This window comes from Enhydra lutris, unplaced genomic scaffold (assembly GCF_002288905.1).
Source record: "Enhydra lutris kenyoni isolate GAN:26980312 unplaced genomic scaffold, ASM228890v2 scaffoldscaffold67, whole genome shotgun sequence".
In the NCBI taxonomy this organism is placed as follows: domain Eukaryota; kingdom Metazoa; phylum Chordata; class Mammalia; order Carnivora; family Mustelidae; genus Enhydra; species Enhydra lutris.
In genome coordinates, this window is record NW_019154151.1 from 1,427,399 (window position 1) to 1,442,601 (window position 15,203).

The window sequence follows — 15,203 nt, forward strand, 5'->3', positions numbered from 1 at the left end:
GCATGGTGTTGTGTGTGTGTGTGTGTGTGTGTGTGTGTGTGTGTGTCTTTATACTTCACCTAGTACTACCATTCAGTTGTAGTACTTATGGATGAAACACCTTATATTAAAAAAAATGTGTTGTATATGTAACAATGAAACTTAAAATAGGTAATGTTCTTTTATTAATCATTATTATTGCATAGAGATACTGCTTTCATCCTCACTTTTTCTGTCTCTGATCTGCTCTTCCTCTCTAAGCATTTTATATGTCTTGAGTTTCATAATGTTACAGGGTTGCAGGATTCTTGTCTCATGATGCCAACGAATGAATCTCATGGACATAAAAACGTGAAGTGAAGTGAAAATATGTTAAGTGAAAGGGAGAACAGAAAGGAAAGAAAAGAGCTCTCTAGAGTGAAAAGGGTCCCGAATGGTTTGCCACTATGAGCTTGTAGTGGCAGTCTTTTTTTGAGAACTGACTGGGAATCTTGTGTCCTTGTGAGATTCTTGTGCCATCTTGGTTTGAACAAGGACTATTGATAACATCCTTAAAGGTTTACTTTTTCTTTGAGGTCTGGTCATTTTCCATGATTACAATATAACTGCCAAAAAAAAAAAAAAAAAAGAAAAGAAAAGAAAAAAAAAGAAAGAAAAAAGAAAAAGCCAAAACCAAAAACTAAAAAACAAACCTCTTTAACATTCAGAGCCGGGTGTTCTGGTTTGTACCCTTATCTCTGTTTTTTTATGCCTCAGCATTTGGGATTTCTGTGAGTCTGGTTACATGGCCCCCTGTTTGAGCCTAGTCAGGGGATTCAGGGACCTCCTATCTCTCCCAGACTATATCTTAACCCTTTCCTTCCTCAGTAATGTTCTAATGTTATTTAAAACTGATTTTTAAACAGGTTCAAAATATTTATCTTTATTGTTTTTTATACTTACATGCATATTATTAACTATATCAGGAAACTGTTTCTACTGTTGATCCTAAAATTTTAACAAAGAATAATTTTGGTAATTGTCCAGATCAACATATATCCAAGTGCTTGTAAACATATAATTATTTTGTTCAAAAAATAGACTTTTTTAGTTATCCCAGGTCAAACATAATCTTAGTGTTTTCAAGGAAGTCCATAATGCAAGCCTAAATTTATTTTCCTGGGACATAATGGTAAGGATTTCTAATCTCCAATACTCTAATTATGAGAAATGAATTTTAGCTGTGATAAAAGGTGTATTAAAAAGCTCTTAACCCAGATAAGAATAATTCTATTGGGTCATCCTCAAATTAGTGTCTGTTGATTTTTGTTTTATCCCGTTATTTTTTCCACCTCAGATTTGGAAGCAGAGCAAGCTGTTAAGTCAAAACCAATGTTTTTGTTAGTTTGTTTGTTTTTGTTTTTTTAATACTCCATTTCCTGTAGTAAGTTCTATCAGAAAATTTAAATAGAGGATTCTACTTTGCTATCACAGGTAATAAAACTAGAAAATCCACTGAGATCTTTTAAAATATTGAGTTAAACAAAACATTCCCTATAGGGAAATGACTAATCACTACTCAGTAGGTTAGCAAATAGCACAGGCTTGGTCTGATTTTAGAAAAAATATATATTACAAGAGAGAGATTTTATGGGTTATAAATCATCTACCATACCTACCTTCGTTGTTACATTCTCTGAAAAATGAAGTTGAAAGTATATTACAATACATTACAGTTTACATTTGTTTAGTTAAATTAATATAACATGTTGGGAATAAGACAATATTTATTGCATTTAACTTTATGAAACTCTCTTTCTAGCTTTCATCCCTGGACTAAAGAAAGGTACAGTAGAAATCAAGATAAACCTTAATTATGATGTATATTTCATTTTAGAATGAATTGCTAATTTGTGTTTGTTCTAAGAAGTTTTGGCTTTTTCAGTTATCATAAAACATTGCAATTTCAACTGTTTCAAACACATTTTTAGTATGTTTAACATGAACTGATGTCTAAAAAAGATATTCAGTCAGTTTGGTATCTTGTATAACTGAAACTGGATATTTTTTCCAAATTATGTGTAATTACTATTTAGATAGAAAAATTAACATAACCTTATGGTTATTTTTTGACTTACTGTAATTATTTTTAAAGTACTTCCAGGTTTAATTATTCATTTCTCTTCTCTTACAGTTTAAGCATAGTCAACATTTTGTCTGAGGAGGCATTCAAGATATAATTCTACCTTTCTATAATTTTATTCAAATAGATTATGAATTTCATATGTTGTTTACATACTTAACAAAATAATTATTTACATGCTTTGTGAATGTATAAATAACATGCATTTCCTTTGCCAAGTTATAATGTATGATTACATGTGAATTTCTGTGAGTTAAGGTTAATGTAAACAAATTTCTTTAATTATGGAGTTTAAACAATCAGTTCAAATGCACATTGTTTTCTTGTGCTGAAAAAGTTTTAAAATGCTCCAGGATATTCTGAATGCTCCAAAAATATTTGCACTCTGGATATACACACCTATTTTTTTTATCATCTACTTCACATTTGAAGATGGGCCTGACATGTTGTTCCACTGTTATTTAAAACAATGATTTATTTCACTTCTTATGCTTTTATTTTAAAATGTAATTTACAGTCCTTTGATATTTTGACCAAGTGGAAATCTCACTCAAAAAAAATAAATCTTCCTTCTATACTGCCTAGAGCAATCTATACTTGCAATGCCATCCTAATCGAAATTACACTGGGATTTTTAAAACAGCCGGAACACACAATCCTAAAATTTGTATGGAATCAGAAGAGACCCCGGTTGTAAGGAAATGTAGAAAATGAAAAACAAAACTGGGGGCATCATGTTGCTTGATTTCATGATTTACTACAAAGCTGTGATCACCAAAACAGCATGGTACTGGCATAAAAACAGACACATAGACCAGTGGAACAAAGTGGAGAGCCCAGATATTGACCCTTAATTTCATGGTCAATTAATCTTCAACAAAGCAGGAAAAAATATACAGTGGAGAAAAGACAGTATCTTCAATAAATGGTGCTGGGAAAATTGGACAGCTATGTGTAGAAGAAATTCGACCATTCTCTTACACCATACACAAAGATAAACTCAAAACAGATAAAAGACCTCAATGTGAGGAAGGAATCCATCAGAATCCTAGAGGAGAACACAATCAGTAACCTCTTCAACATCAGCCACAGCAACTTCTTTCAAGATATGTCTCCAAAGGCAAAGAAAGCAAAAGCAAAAATTAACTTTTGGGACTTCATCAAGATCAAAAGCTTCTGCACAGCAAAGGAAGCAGTCAACAAAAGAAAGACACAACCCACAGAATGGGAGAAGATACTCACAAATGAAAGTACAGACAAAGGGCTGATATCCAAGATCTGTAAAGATTTTCTCAAACTCAACACACACAAAACAGATAATCATGTCCAAAAATGGGCAGAAGACATGAAAGACACTTCCCCAATGAAGACATACAAATGGCTAACAGACACATGAAAAAATGTTCATCATCACTATCCATAAGGGAGATTCAAATCAAAACCACATTGAGATACCACCTTACACCAAGTAGAGTGGCCAAAATTAAGAAGACAGTAAACAAGAGTTAAAGAAGATGTGGAGAAAGGGAAACCTTCTTACACTGTTGGTGGGAATGCAAGTTGGTGCAGCCACTTTGGAGAACAGTGTGGAGATTCCTTAAGAAATTAAAAATAGAGTTTTCCTATGACCTTGCAATTGCACTACTGGGTATTTACCACAAAGATACAGACACAGTCAGAAGAAGGGCCCAATGTTCATAGCAACAATGGCCACAGTTTCCAAACTGTGGAAAGAAGCAAGATGCTCTTCAGGGGACAAATGGCTAAAGAATATGTGGTCCATATATACTATGGAGTATTATGCCTCCATCAGAAAGGATGAATACCCAACTTTTGTATCAACATGGACGGGACTGGAAGAGATTATGCTGAGTGAAATAAACCAAGCAGAGAGAGTCAATTATCATATGGTTTCACTTACTTGTGGAGCATAAGGAAAAACAGAGAAGACATGGTGAGATGGAGAGGAGAAGTGAGTTGGGGGAAATTGGAGGGGGAGACGAACCATGAGAGACTGTGGACTCTGAGGAATTAACTGAGGGTTTTGGAGGGGTGGAGGGTGGTAGGTTGGTTGAGCCTAGTGGTGGGTTTGTGGAGGGCACGTATTGCATGCAGCACTGGGTGTGGTGCATAAACAATGAATTTTGGAACACTGAAAAGAAATTTGAAAAATAAATAAAAATTTAAAAAACAAGTAAATAAAATCTTTATAACACACACGGAAAATAAATCTTCTTGAAATCAGTCATAAAAATCTAAATTGTTATATAAAGAACCTCACCATTTATCTTTAATCTTGACATATCTATACTAGCAGCATATTTCTTTGTTCATTTGTTTTTTCTGTACTTTAAGTGTTTTTAGTGTTTTGACCTTTTTATATTGTGCTGCAGCAGTTCTTGTGTGAGCTTGAGTATGTGACGTTAATAGATTAATTTAAGTGAAACTGGATGTATTGCATGTGTTTCATTTTGTTTCTTCCCTTCTTATTAGTTTTTAGGAATCCCCTGATAAATACTGTTCAGGAGTTACAGCTATCTAATAGTTGTGGGAATGTGTTCGTGGTTGTGAAACAATGTAAAGGTGTTATTATTATTATTATCATTATTATTATGAAAGTATAATTGAGATAGAGTGCTACATTATTTTGAGGCACACAACATAGTGATTCAATAATTCTATATAAGACTCAGCATAAGTATAATCACCATATGTTCTCATTTAATATTAATGACTATATTCTCTATGTTGTACTTTTCATCTTTGTGACATATTAACTTTATAATTAAAAGCTTGTATCTCTTAATCCCATTTATCTATGATTCCCATCCCCCAACTCACTTCCACTCTGGCAACTATCAATTTGTCTTCTGTACTTTAGAGTAAGTTTTTGTGATTTATTTTTGTTCATTTGTTTTGTTTTTAGATTTCACATATAAGTGGAATCACATGGTATTTCCCATTCCAAGTCTCTTAGTTCCCTTATAATACTTTCTAGGTCTATTTATGTTGCTGCAGATTGCAGTATCTCACTTTTTTATGGCTAAGTAATATTTGTTTTTATACATATAGTATGTCTTTATCTCTTCATCTAATGATGGACACTTAGGTTGTTAACATATCATAGCTATTATCAATGATGCTAAAATAAACAGAAGGGTGCTTGTATTCTTTCAAATCAGTGTATTTGTTTTCTTTGGTTAAATACCCAGTAGTGGAATTACTGGGTCATATGATATTTCTATTTTTAATTTTTTTTTTAATTTTATTTATTTATTTGTCAGAGAGAGAGAGAGGGAGAGAGAGCAAGCACAGGCAGACAGAATGGCAGGCAGAGGGAGAAGCAGGCTCCCTGAGGAGCAAGGAGCCCGATGTGGGACTCGATCCCAGGACGCTGGGATCATGACCTGAGCCGAAGGCAGCTGCTTAACCAACTGAGCCACCCAGGCGTCCCTCTATTTTTAATTTTTGAAGAACTACATAGTTTTTGCCACAGTGGCTGAACCAGCATACATTCCCATCAACAGTGCACAAGGGTTTCTTTTTCTCCATGTCCTCATCAACATTTGTTGTTTCTTGTGTTTTTTATTTTATCTGTTCTGACAAGTGTGAAGTGATATCTCATTGTGTGCCAATATATATATTCCCACCAACAGTGCACAAGGTTTGGCTTTTCTCTGCATCCTTATCAACACTTATCATTTCTTGTATTTTTCATGCTAGCCATTCTGACTGGCATGAGGTGATATCTCATTGTAGTTTTCATTAGAATTTTCCTGATTATTAGTGACGTGGATCATCTTTTCATGTGTCTGTTAATAATCTGTATGTCTTTTTTGAAAATATATCTATTCAGGTTCCCTGTTCATTTTGTAATCTGGTTGTTAATTTTGGTGTTAAGTTGTATAGATTCTTTATATGTTTTGGATGTTAACCCCTTATCAGATATATCATTCACAAATATGTTCTCCCACTCAATAGGCTTACTTTTCATTTTGTTGATAGTTTCCTTTGCTTTGCAAGACCTTTTTGTTTGGGTGTTGTCCCAAGACCTAATTTTTGCTTTTGTTTTCTTAACCGGAGGAAATATGTCCATAAAATGTTGCTGAGGTATATTTCCAAAAGATTATTGCATACATTTTCTTTTAGGAGTTTTATGATATCAGGTCTCATATTTAAGCCTTTAACCCAGTTTGAATTTGTTTTTGTGTATGGTATAATAAGGTGCTCCATTTTCATTCTTTTGCATATAGTTGTCCCATTTTCCCAAACCATTAATTGAAAAGACTATCTTTTCCCCCATTAAATCTTCTTCCTTGCTTTATCATAGATTGAGTGACTATATATATGTGGGTTTATTTATGGGATTTCTATCCTGTTTTAATGATCTATGTGTCTATTTTTGTACTAGTGCCCTACTATTTGATTACTATAGCTTTTTAGTGCATCTTGAAATCCGGAACTGGTAACTCCAGCCTTGTTCTTCTTTTTTCAAGCTTACTTTTGTGGTTTTATACAAATTTTAAGATTATTTGTACTAGTGTTTTGAAAAATGTTATTGGTACTATGATATTGATTACAACAAATCTCTAAATTGCCCTGGCTAGTTTGGACATTTTGACAATATTAATTTTTCTAACCCATGAGCATGGTATGAATTTCCATTCATTTGTGTTGTCTTCAATTTCTTTCATCAATATCTTAGAGTTTTCAGAGTGCAATTCTTACCTTCCTTGATTGAATTTATTCCTAGCTATTTTTTGGTGCAATTCCAAACGTGATTATTTTCTTAATTTCTCATTATGCTTCTTCACTATTAGTGTATGGAAATGCAAAATATTTCTGTATATTATTTTGTATTCTGTAACTTTACTGAACTCATTTATCAGTTCTAATAGTTTTTTGGTGGAATCTGGTGTTATATATATAAAACCCTATATCATGCATCATGTCATCTGCAAACAGCAGCAGTTTTACTTTTTCTTCACCAATTTGGATACTTTTTAATTTCTTTTTCTTGTCTGATCACCATAGCTATGACTTCCAGTACTATGTTGAATATAGTGCTGAGAGTGGACATCCTTACCTTGTTCCTGATCTTGTTTCTGATCTTAGAAGAAAAGCTTTCATTATTTCACCATTGAGTATGATATTCACTGTGAGTTCTTAAGATATGACCTCTTTAATATTGATATGTGTTCTCTCTGAATCTACTTGGTTACACAAATGTATTTTGTTAATATGTTTCCTACATCTATTGAAATGGTCTTATGGTTTTTATCCTTCCTTTCATTTATGTTATGTATCCTATTAACTGATGTGTCAACATTGAAATACTTTTCATCTCTGAAATCATTTCCACTTGATCATGGTAAGTAATCCTTTTTAATGTATTGTTAAATTTGATTTCCTAATATTTTTGTAACAGTTTTTTGCATCTATGTCCATCCAAGATAATGGCCTGTAGTTCTCTTTTTCTATCATATCTTCATCTGATTTTGGCATCAGGGAAATGGCCTCATAGAATGAATTTGGATGTTTTCCTTCCTCTTCTACTTTTTGGAATAGTTTGAGAGAAAAAGTATGAACTCTTCTTTAAATGTTTGATGGAATATACCTGTGAAGCTATCTCATCCTGGACTATTTTGTTTGTTAGGAGTTTTTTGATTATTCAATCAATTTCATTACTCAAAGTCAGTCTGTCCAAATTTTATATTTCTTCCTGATTCAGTTTTAGAAGATTGTGTTTCTAGGAAATTATCCATTTGTTCTAGGTTGCCCAGTTTATTGGCATATAATTTTTCATAATATTCTCTTATAATCCCTCATATTTCTGTGGTGTCACTTGTTATTTCTCCTCCTTGATTTCTGATTGAAGTATTTGAGCCTTCTCTCTTTTTCTTGATGAGTCAGACTAAAGATTTATCAATTTGTTTATCTTTTCAAAGAGCCAGATCTTGTTTTCATTGACCTTTTCTACTGTGTTTTTCTTGTTTTTTTTTTTGTTGTTGTTTTTGTTTTATTTTGTTTTGTTTTTGTTTTTGTTTTTTGCTGTTGTTGCCATCTCTATTTTATTTATTGTCACTCTAATCCTTATAATTTTCTCACTTCTAGGAGCTTTGGGGTTTGCTCTTTTTCTGACGCTCTTAGGTGTAAAGTTGTTTATTTGATATTTTTCTTGTTACTTGGGTTAGGCATGTATTGCTACAAAGTTCCTTCTAAGAACTGTATTTGCTGCATCCCAAAGATTTTATACTGTTATGTTTCCTTTTTTACTTATCCACGTATTTTTTTTAATTTCCTCTTTGATTTTTTTTTCATTGATCACGTGGTTGATTAGTAGCATATTGTTTAGCCTTCACATATATGCTTTTTTCCTGATTTTTTTTTGTAATTGATTTTTCAGTTTCATATGTTGTGGTCAGAAAAATAAATGCTTGATATAATTTTAATCTTAAATGTCAAAACTTGTTTGTAATCTAACATGCAACCTCTCCTGAAGAATGTACCATGTTCAGTTCAATAGAAGGTGTATTCTGCTAGTTTTACATGGAATGTTCTATATATATTTGTTAGGTTGATCTGGTCTAATGTGTCATTCAAAGCCACTGTTTCCTTGTTGACATTCTGTCTGGATGACCTATCCTTTGATGTAAGTAGGGTGTTATAGTTCCTACTATTATTGTATTACTTTCAAATTCAATTTTTATGTTTTTTAATATTTGTTTTATGTGTTCAGGTGCTCCAATTTTTAGTGCATAAATATTTATAATTGATTCCTTTACTATTATATAGTACCTTATATCTTATAGTATCTTTCTTTGTCTCTTGCTATACTTTTTGTTTTAACATCAATTTTGTTTGATATATGAATTGCTAACCAGCTTTTTTTTTTCCCTTCCATCTGCATGGTACATCATTTTCTATCCTTTTTCTTTCAGTCTGTACAGATTAGGGCTGAAGTAAGTCTCCTGCAACATTTATTTAAATTTTGTTGTTTTTTCTTAATTAATTAATTATTTTTTTTAGCCATTCAGTCACCTATGTCTTTAGATTGGAGCTTTTAGTCTATCCACATTTAAATTAATTATTGCTGAGTATGTACTTATTGTCATTTTGTTAATTGTTTTCTGGTTCTTTCTTGTAGTTCTGTTTCTTTCTTCTCTTGCTGTCTTTGATGTAGTTTAATGGCTTTCTTTAATGTTATGCTTGGATTCCTTTTTCTTTATTGTTTTTGGGTCTATTATAAGTTTTTGACTTATGGTTATCATCAGGTTCATATATAACATCTTAAACATATAGCAGTCCATATTAAGTTGATGTTCACTTAAGTTCAAACCCATTCTAAAAGCATTAATTTTTTATTCTCTTCTCTTCTATGTATGTGATGTCTTATTTTACATTTTTTTTAAATTTTATGTACCCCTTACCTAATTTTGGTAGATATAATTGATTTTAACTACTTCTGTGTTTTAACCTCTATACTGGCTTATAAATGATTAATCTACTACCTTTTCTATGTTTGCTTTTACCTGTGATTTTTTTTCCATTTATAATTTATTTCTAGTTATTGCCTTTTCTTTACACTTAAAGATTATAGATTCCAGAAAAACATCAAGGCACCTGATAGTCAAATTGAGGAATCATAATTGTAGGTATAATCTCTTGAAAGCTGCGAGGACAAAGAGGCTCCTTACTTACAGAGGAAAGCCCATCAGAATAACGTCAGACCTGTCCACAGAGACCTGGCAAGCCAGAAAGGGCTGGCAAGATATATTCAGGGCACTAAATGAGAAGAACATGCAGCCAAGAATACTTTATCCAGCAAGACTGACAGTCAAAATGGATGGAGAGATAAAGAGTTTCCAAGACCAGCAAGGCTTAAAAGACTATGCAAACACCAAGCCGATGTTGCAGGAAATATTAAGGGGGGGTTCTATAAAAGAGGAAAAATCCTACGAATAGCATTGAACAGAAATATAGAGACAATCTACAGAAAGAAAGACGTCAAAGGTAACACGATATCAATAAAAATGTATCTATCAATAATCACACTCAATATGAATGGCCTAAATGCACCCACTTAAAGATTTCTCTCTAAAATTTCTTCTAAAGCCTGTCTAAAGGTGAAACTAATTCTTGTTTGGGAAACTTTTCTTTTCCTCTTCTATTCTGAGTTATAACTTTTCTGAGTAGATCATTCTTGGTTGCATTTTTTTTTTTTCTTACAGCACTTTGAATGTATTATGCCATTTCGTTCTGGCCTGAGGTTTCTGCTGAAAAATTAGCTGATAGACTTATGGGGTTTTCCTTTTAAGTAAACGTTTTCTTTTCTCTTGCTGCTTTTAAAATTCTCTTTATCATTACTTTTTGCCATTTGAATATTATTGTCTTGGTATGGACTTCCCTGTGTTTATATTACTAAGGTATCTTTTTGCTTCCTTAACCTGGGTGTCTGTTTTCTTCTCCAGTTTAAAGAGGTTTTTTGTTATTATTTCTTGAAATAAGTTTTTTGTCCCCTTCTCTTTTTCTTGATATGTCCTTGGGATGCTGTAAGCTCAGGATGCTGTAAGTTCAGAAACCTCTTACTCTCTCATATTCTTTCTTCACAATTCCAGATGTTTTGATCATAACATTATGTGGTATAATGGAAAGAGCATTTGAATGTGAACCAAATAATTTTGATTTTAATGACAGTTCTACATCTGACTAGATGGCCACATTTGGTCAAGTTACTTAAACTCAGAGTCCATATATTTTTTTCTCACATTTTAAAAATTATAGTGATCATATTTATATTTACTCTTCATAGAGAAGTCATGCTTCTGAAACATAATATAATAATGAACAAAAACACAATAGTTAATACTTAAGTGTGTACTATGTTCTAGATACTCTCCCTTACAATCTGCAAATGTTTTTATTTTAATAATTACAATACTTCTATGTATAAGTTTCATTTTCTTTATTTTTGAAAAAGTGGAAACTGAGGCAAAGTTAGGTTAAATAATACAGGAATTTGTTTGATAGTTTCCAAAGTACTATACCCATGTAATAAAATACTATTATTTAGATTTTTGAACTTTGATCAGTACACCAATGATCCATAATCATTGCAATTAAACTTCTATTTTAAATATTGCTCTAATAGCATATTTATTTCATGTATTCATAATGTAGCTGGGTGCTTACTCAAAGCTGCACTGAAGCACCATAGCACCTTTTATATGTATAGAAGGTTATATTTTATAATTTTCATACCATATTTTATATATCCAGTGTCCATTACCAATGTATTTGAAAAGACTTGATATTATTTATCTCATTCAATACAATTTCTTAAGCATTCTTTGTATGAGTGAATGTTAGCATATAAGAGGGAAAAGCCCTCTATTACCCTAATCATAAATTTATGAGACTAAGATTATTTTATTCATTCAACTGGTCTATCAAAGGCTGACTGTTTAAAAGGGATGAAATTGAGTTATTTTCTTAAATACAAAAATATGTACGCTTTTTCCCTTCATAGTAAATTAGATCAAAGTGTACAATTTCTTAGTAGTAACATAAAAATTTTAAAATTTTTAAAAAATATTTTATTTATTTGACAGAGAGGGAGAGAGAGAGAGCACAAGCAGGGGAATGGTAGGCAGAGGGATAGGGGGAAGCAGGCTCCCCAACAGAGCAGGGACCCCAATGTGGACCTCTATCCCAGGTCCTTGGGATCATGACCTGAGCCAAGCTGAAGGCAGACACTTAACCAATTGAGCCACCCAGGCACCCTATTTTGTTTTATTATATTTGATTGCAAGTGTATTTTCATTTTTTTGGACATGTTTTAATTCAAGACTGAGTTTCAGGTATAATATATTAATTACATATTCCATTTTCATTGAGGCTTATCATTTGAGCAGTAGAATGTCAACTGGTTTGTTTACCTACAGTCATTTGTCTGCTTTCCACAATAATGCTCAGCTACCCAAGCTGATTTTCAACATAACCTTACAGTGTTTTAATAGACAACCCTTACATTTCTGGCTCTCAGATAACTCTCAAGGATCTGTTCTTGAGCTAATTTCCCATATCTACTGTTAGTACTAAATAATTGGTTGTAATTTCAGAATTCATTGCTTTAGACTTGAGATGTTGAATTTGAATCAGGAACTGTTTAGGGATGAATGTGGAAGATGGGAAAGAAGGGACAGGTAGAGGTTCCTAAGAGAGACTAGAAAAATGGATGTTCTTTCAGTCAAATTAATCATCTCACCTATCTTCATCTGAATACCTAGTTAAGAAGAGTTCGTGAACATAAAACATAATTCATTCTTATGCATGATAGATATGGAACTTTTCATGTAAATTAATAGGGAAAATAATGTCTTCTCACACTTTTTTTTTCATGGTTGGGAGTTAATGAAAATGCATTTATAACATTTTAAATGACAAATTTATTCCACTGACCATAATATTAATCCCTTTATGTTAATCTAACAGTTCCCTAAATTCTCAGGCCAGAGGACAAAATCAAAATACAGTTTTATTAGTTTTCTGTTAGATTACTAACAGTAGGCTTTTGAATACTATAGAACAATAATTTTTTTTTTCTTTTATTTATTTTCAGCATAACAGTATTCATTGTTTTTGTACCACACACAGTGCTCCATGCAGTCCGTGCCCTCTCTAATACCCACCACCTGGTTCCCCCAACCTCCCACCCCCCCACCTCTTCAAACCCTTCAGATTGTTTTTCAGAGTCCATAGTCTCTCATTGTTCACCTCCCCTTCCAATTTCCCCCAAATGCCTTCTCCAAACTCCCCATGTCCTCCATGCTATTTGTTATGCTCCACAAATAAGTGAAACCATATGATAATTGGCTCTCTCAGCTTGACTTATTTCACTTAGCACAATGTCTTCCAGTCCCATCCACGTTGCTACAAAAGTTGGATATTCATCCTTTCTGATGGAGGCATAATACTCCATAGTGTATATGGACCACATCTTCCTTATCCATTCATCCGTTGAAGGGCATTTTGGTTCTTTCCACAGTTTGGCGACCGTGGCCATTGCTGCTATAAACATTGGGGTACAGATGGCCCTTCTTTTCACTACATCTGTATCCTTGGGGTAAATACCCAGTAATGCAATTGCAGGGTCATAGGGAAGTTCTATTTTTAATTTATTGAGGAATCTCCACACTGTTCTCCAAAGAGGCTGCACTAACTTGCATTCCCACCAACAGTGGAAGAGGGTTCCCCTTTCTCCACATCCCCTCCAACACATGTTGTTACCTGTCTTGCTAATTTTGGCCATTCTAACTGGTGTAAGGTGATATCTCAATGTGGTTTTAATTTGAATCTCCCTGATGGCTAGTGATGATGAACATTTTTTCATGTGTCTGATAGTCATTTGTATGTCTTCATTGGAGAAGTGTCTGTTCATATCTTCTGCCCATTTTTTGGTATGATTATCTGTTTTGTGTGTGTTGAGTTTGAGGAGCTCTTTATAGATCCTGGATATCAATCTTTTGTCTATACTGTCATTTGAAAATATCTTCTCCCATTCTCTGGGTGGCCTCTTTGTTTTCTTGACTGTTTCCTTCGCTGTGCAGAAGCTTTTGATTTTGATGAAGTCCCAAAAGTTTATTTTGGCTTTTGTTTCCTTTGCCTTTGGAGACATATCTTGAAAGAAGTTACTGTGGCTGATATCGAAGAGATTACAGCCTATGTTCTCCTCTAGGATTCTGATGGATTCCTGTATCCTGTTGAGGTCTTTTATCCATTTTGAGTTTATCTTTGTTTACGGTGTAAGAGAATGGACAAGTTTCATTCTTCTACATATAGCTGTCCAGTTTTCCCAGCACCATTTATTGAAGAGACTGTCTTTTTTCCACTGTATATTTTTTCCTGTTTTGTCAAAGATTAACTGACCATAGAGTAGAGGGTCCATATCGGGCTCTCCACTCTGTTCCACTGGTCTATGTGTCTGTTTTTATGCCATTACCATGCTGTCTTGGTGATCACAACTTTGTAGTAAAGCTTGAAATCAGGTAACGTGATTCCCCCAGTTTTATTTTTGTTTTTCAACATTTCCTTAGCGATTCGGGGTCTCTTCTGATTCCATACAAATTTTTGGATTATTTGCTCCAGCTCTTTGAAAAACACCAGTGGAATTTTGATCAGAATGGCATTAAAAGTATAGATTGCTCTAGGCAGTATCGACATCTTAACAATGTTTATTCTTCCGATCCAAGAGCATGGAATGGTCTTCCATCTTTTTGTATCTTCTTCAATTTCTTTCATGGGTGTTCTGTATTTCCTCGAGTACAGATACTTTACTTCTTTGGTTAGGTTTATTCCCAGGTATCTTATGGTTCTTGGTGCTATAGTAAATGGAATTGATTCTCTAATTTCCCTTTCTGAATTTTCATTGTTAGTGTATAAGAAAGCCACTGATTTCTGGACATTGACTTTGTATCCTGCCACGTTACTGAATTGTTGTATGAGTTCTAGTAGTTTGGGGGTGGAGTCTTTTGGGTTTTCCATATACAGAATCATGTCATCTGCGAAGAGAGAGAGTTTGACTTCTTCATTGCCAGTTTGGATACCTTTTATTTCTCTTTGTTGTCTGATTGCTGTTGCTAGGACTTCTAATACTATGCTGAAAAAGAGTGGTGAGAGTGGGCATCCTTGTGGTGTTCCTGATCTCAACGGGTAGGCTGCAAGCTTTTTCCCATTGAGGATGATGTTTGCTGTGGGTTTTTCATAGATAGATTTGATGAAGTTCAGGAATGTTCCCTCTATCCCTTTACGTTGAAGCGTTTTAATCAGGAACGGATGCTGGATTTTGTCAAATGCTTTTTCTGCATCAATTGAGAGGACCGTGTGGTTCTTCTCTCTTTTCTTATTAATTTGTTCTATCACATTGATTGATTTGCGAATGTTGAACCATCCTTGTAGCCCAGGGATGAATCCCACCTGGTCATGGTGGATAATCTTTTTAATGTGCTGGTGGATCCTGTTTGCTAGGATCTAGTTGAGAATCTTAGCTTCCAAATTCATCAGTGATATTGGTCTGAAATTCTCCTTTTTGGTAGGGTCTTTG

The 15,203-nt window shown here is 33.5% G+C and overlaps 1 protein-coding gene across 1 annotated transcript in view; it reads left to right on the plus strand.

Moving 5' to 3' along the window:
* LOC111159209 (protocadherin 11 X-linked) overlaps positions 1-15,203 on the plus strand; it is a 583,780-nt gene that overhangs the window by 433,049 nt on the left and 135,528 nt on the right. Inside the window, 1 exon segment of the mRNA XM_022521651.1 lies at positions 1,781-1,804. Coding sequence (XP_022377359.1) covers positions 1,781-1,804 — 24 coding nt within the window.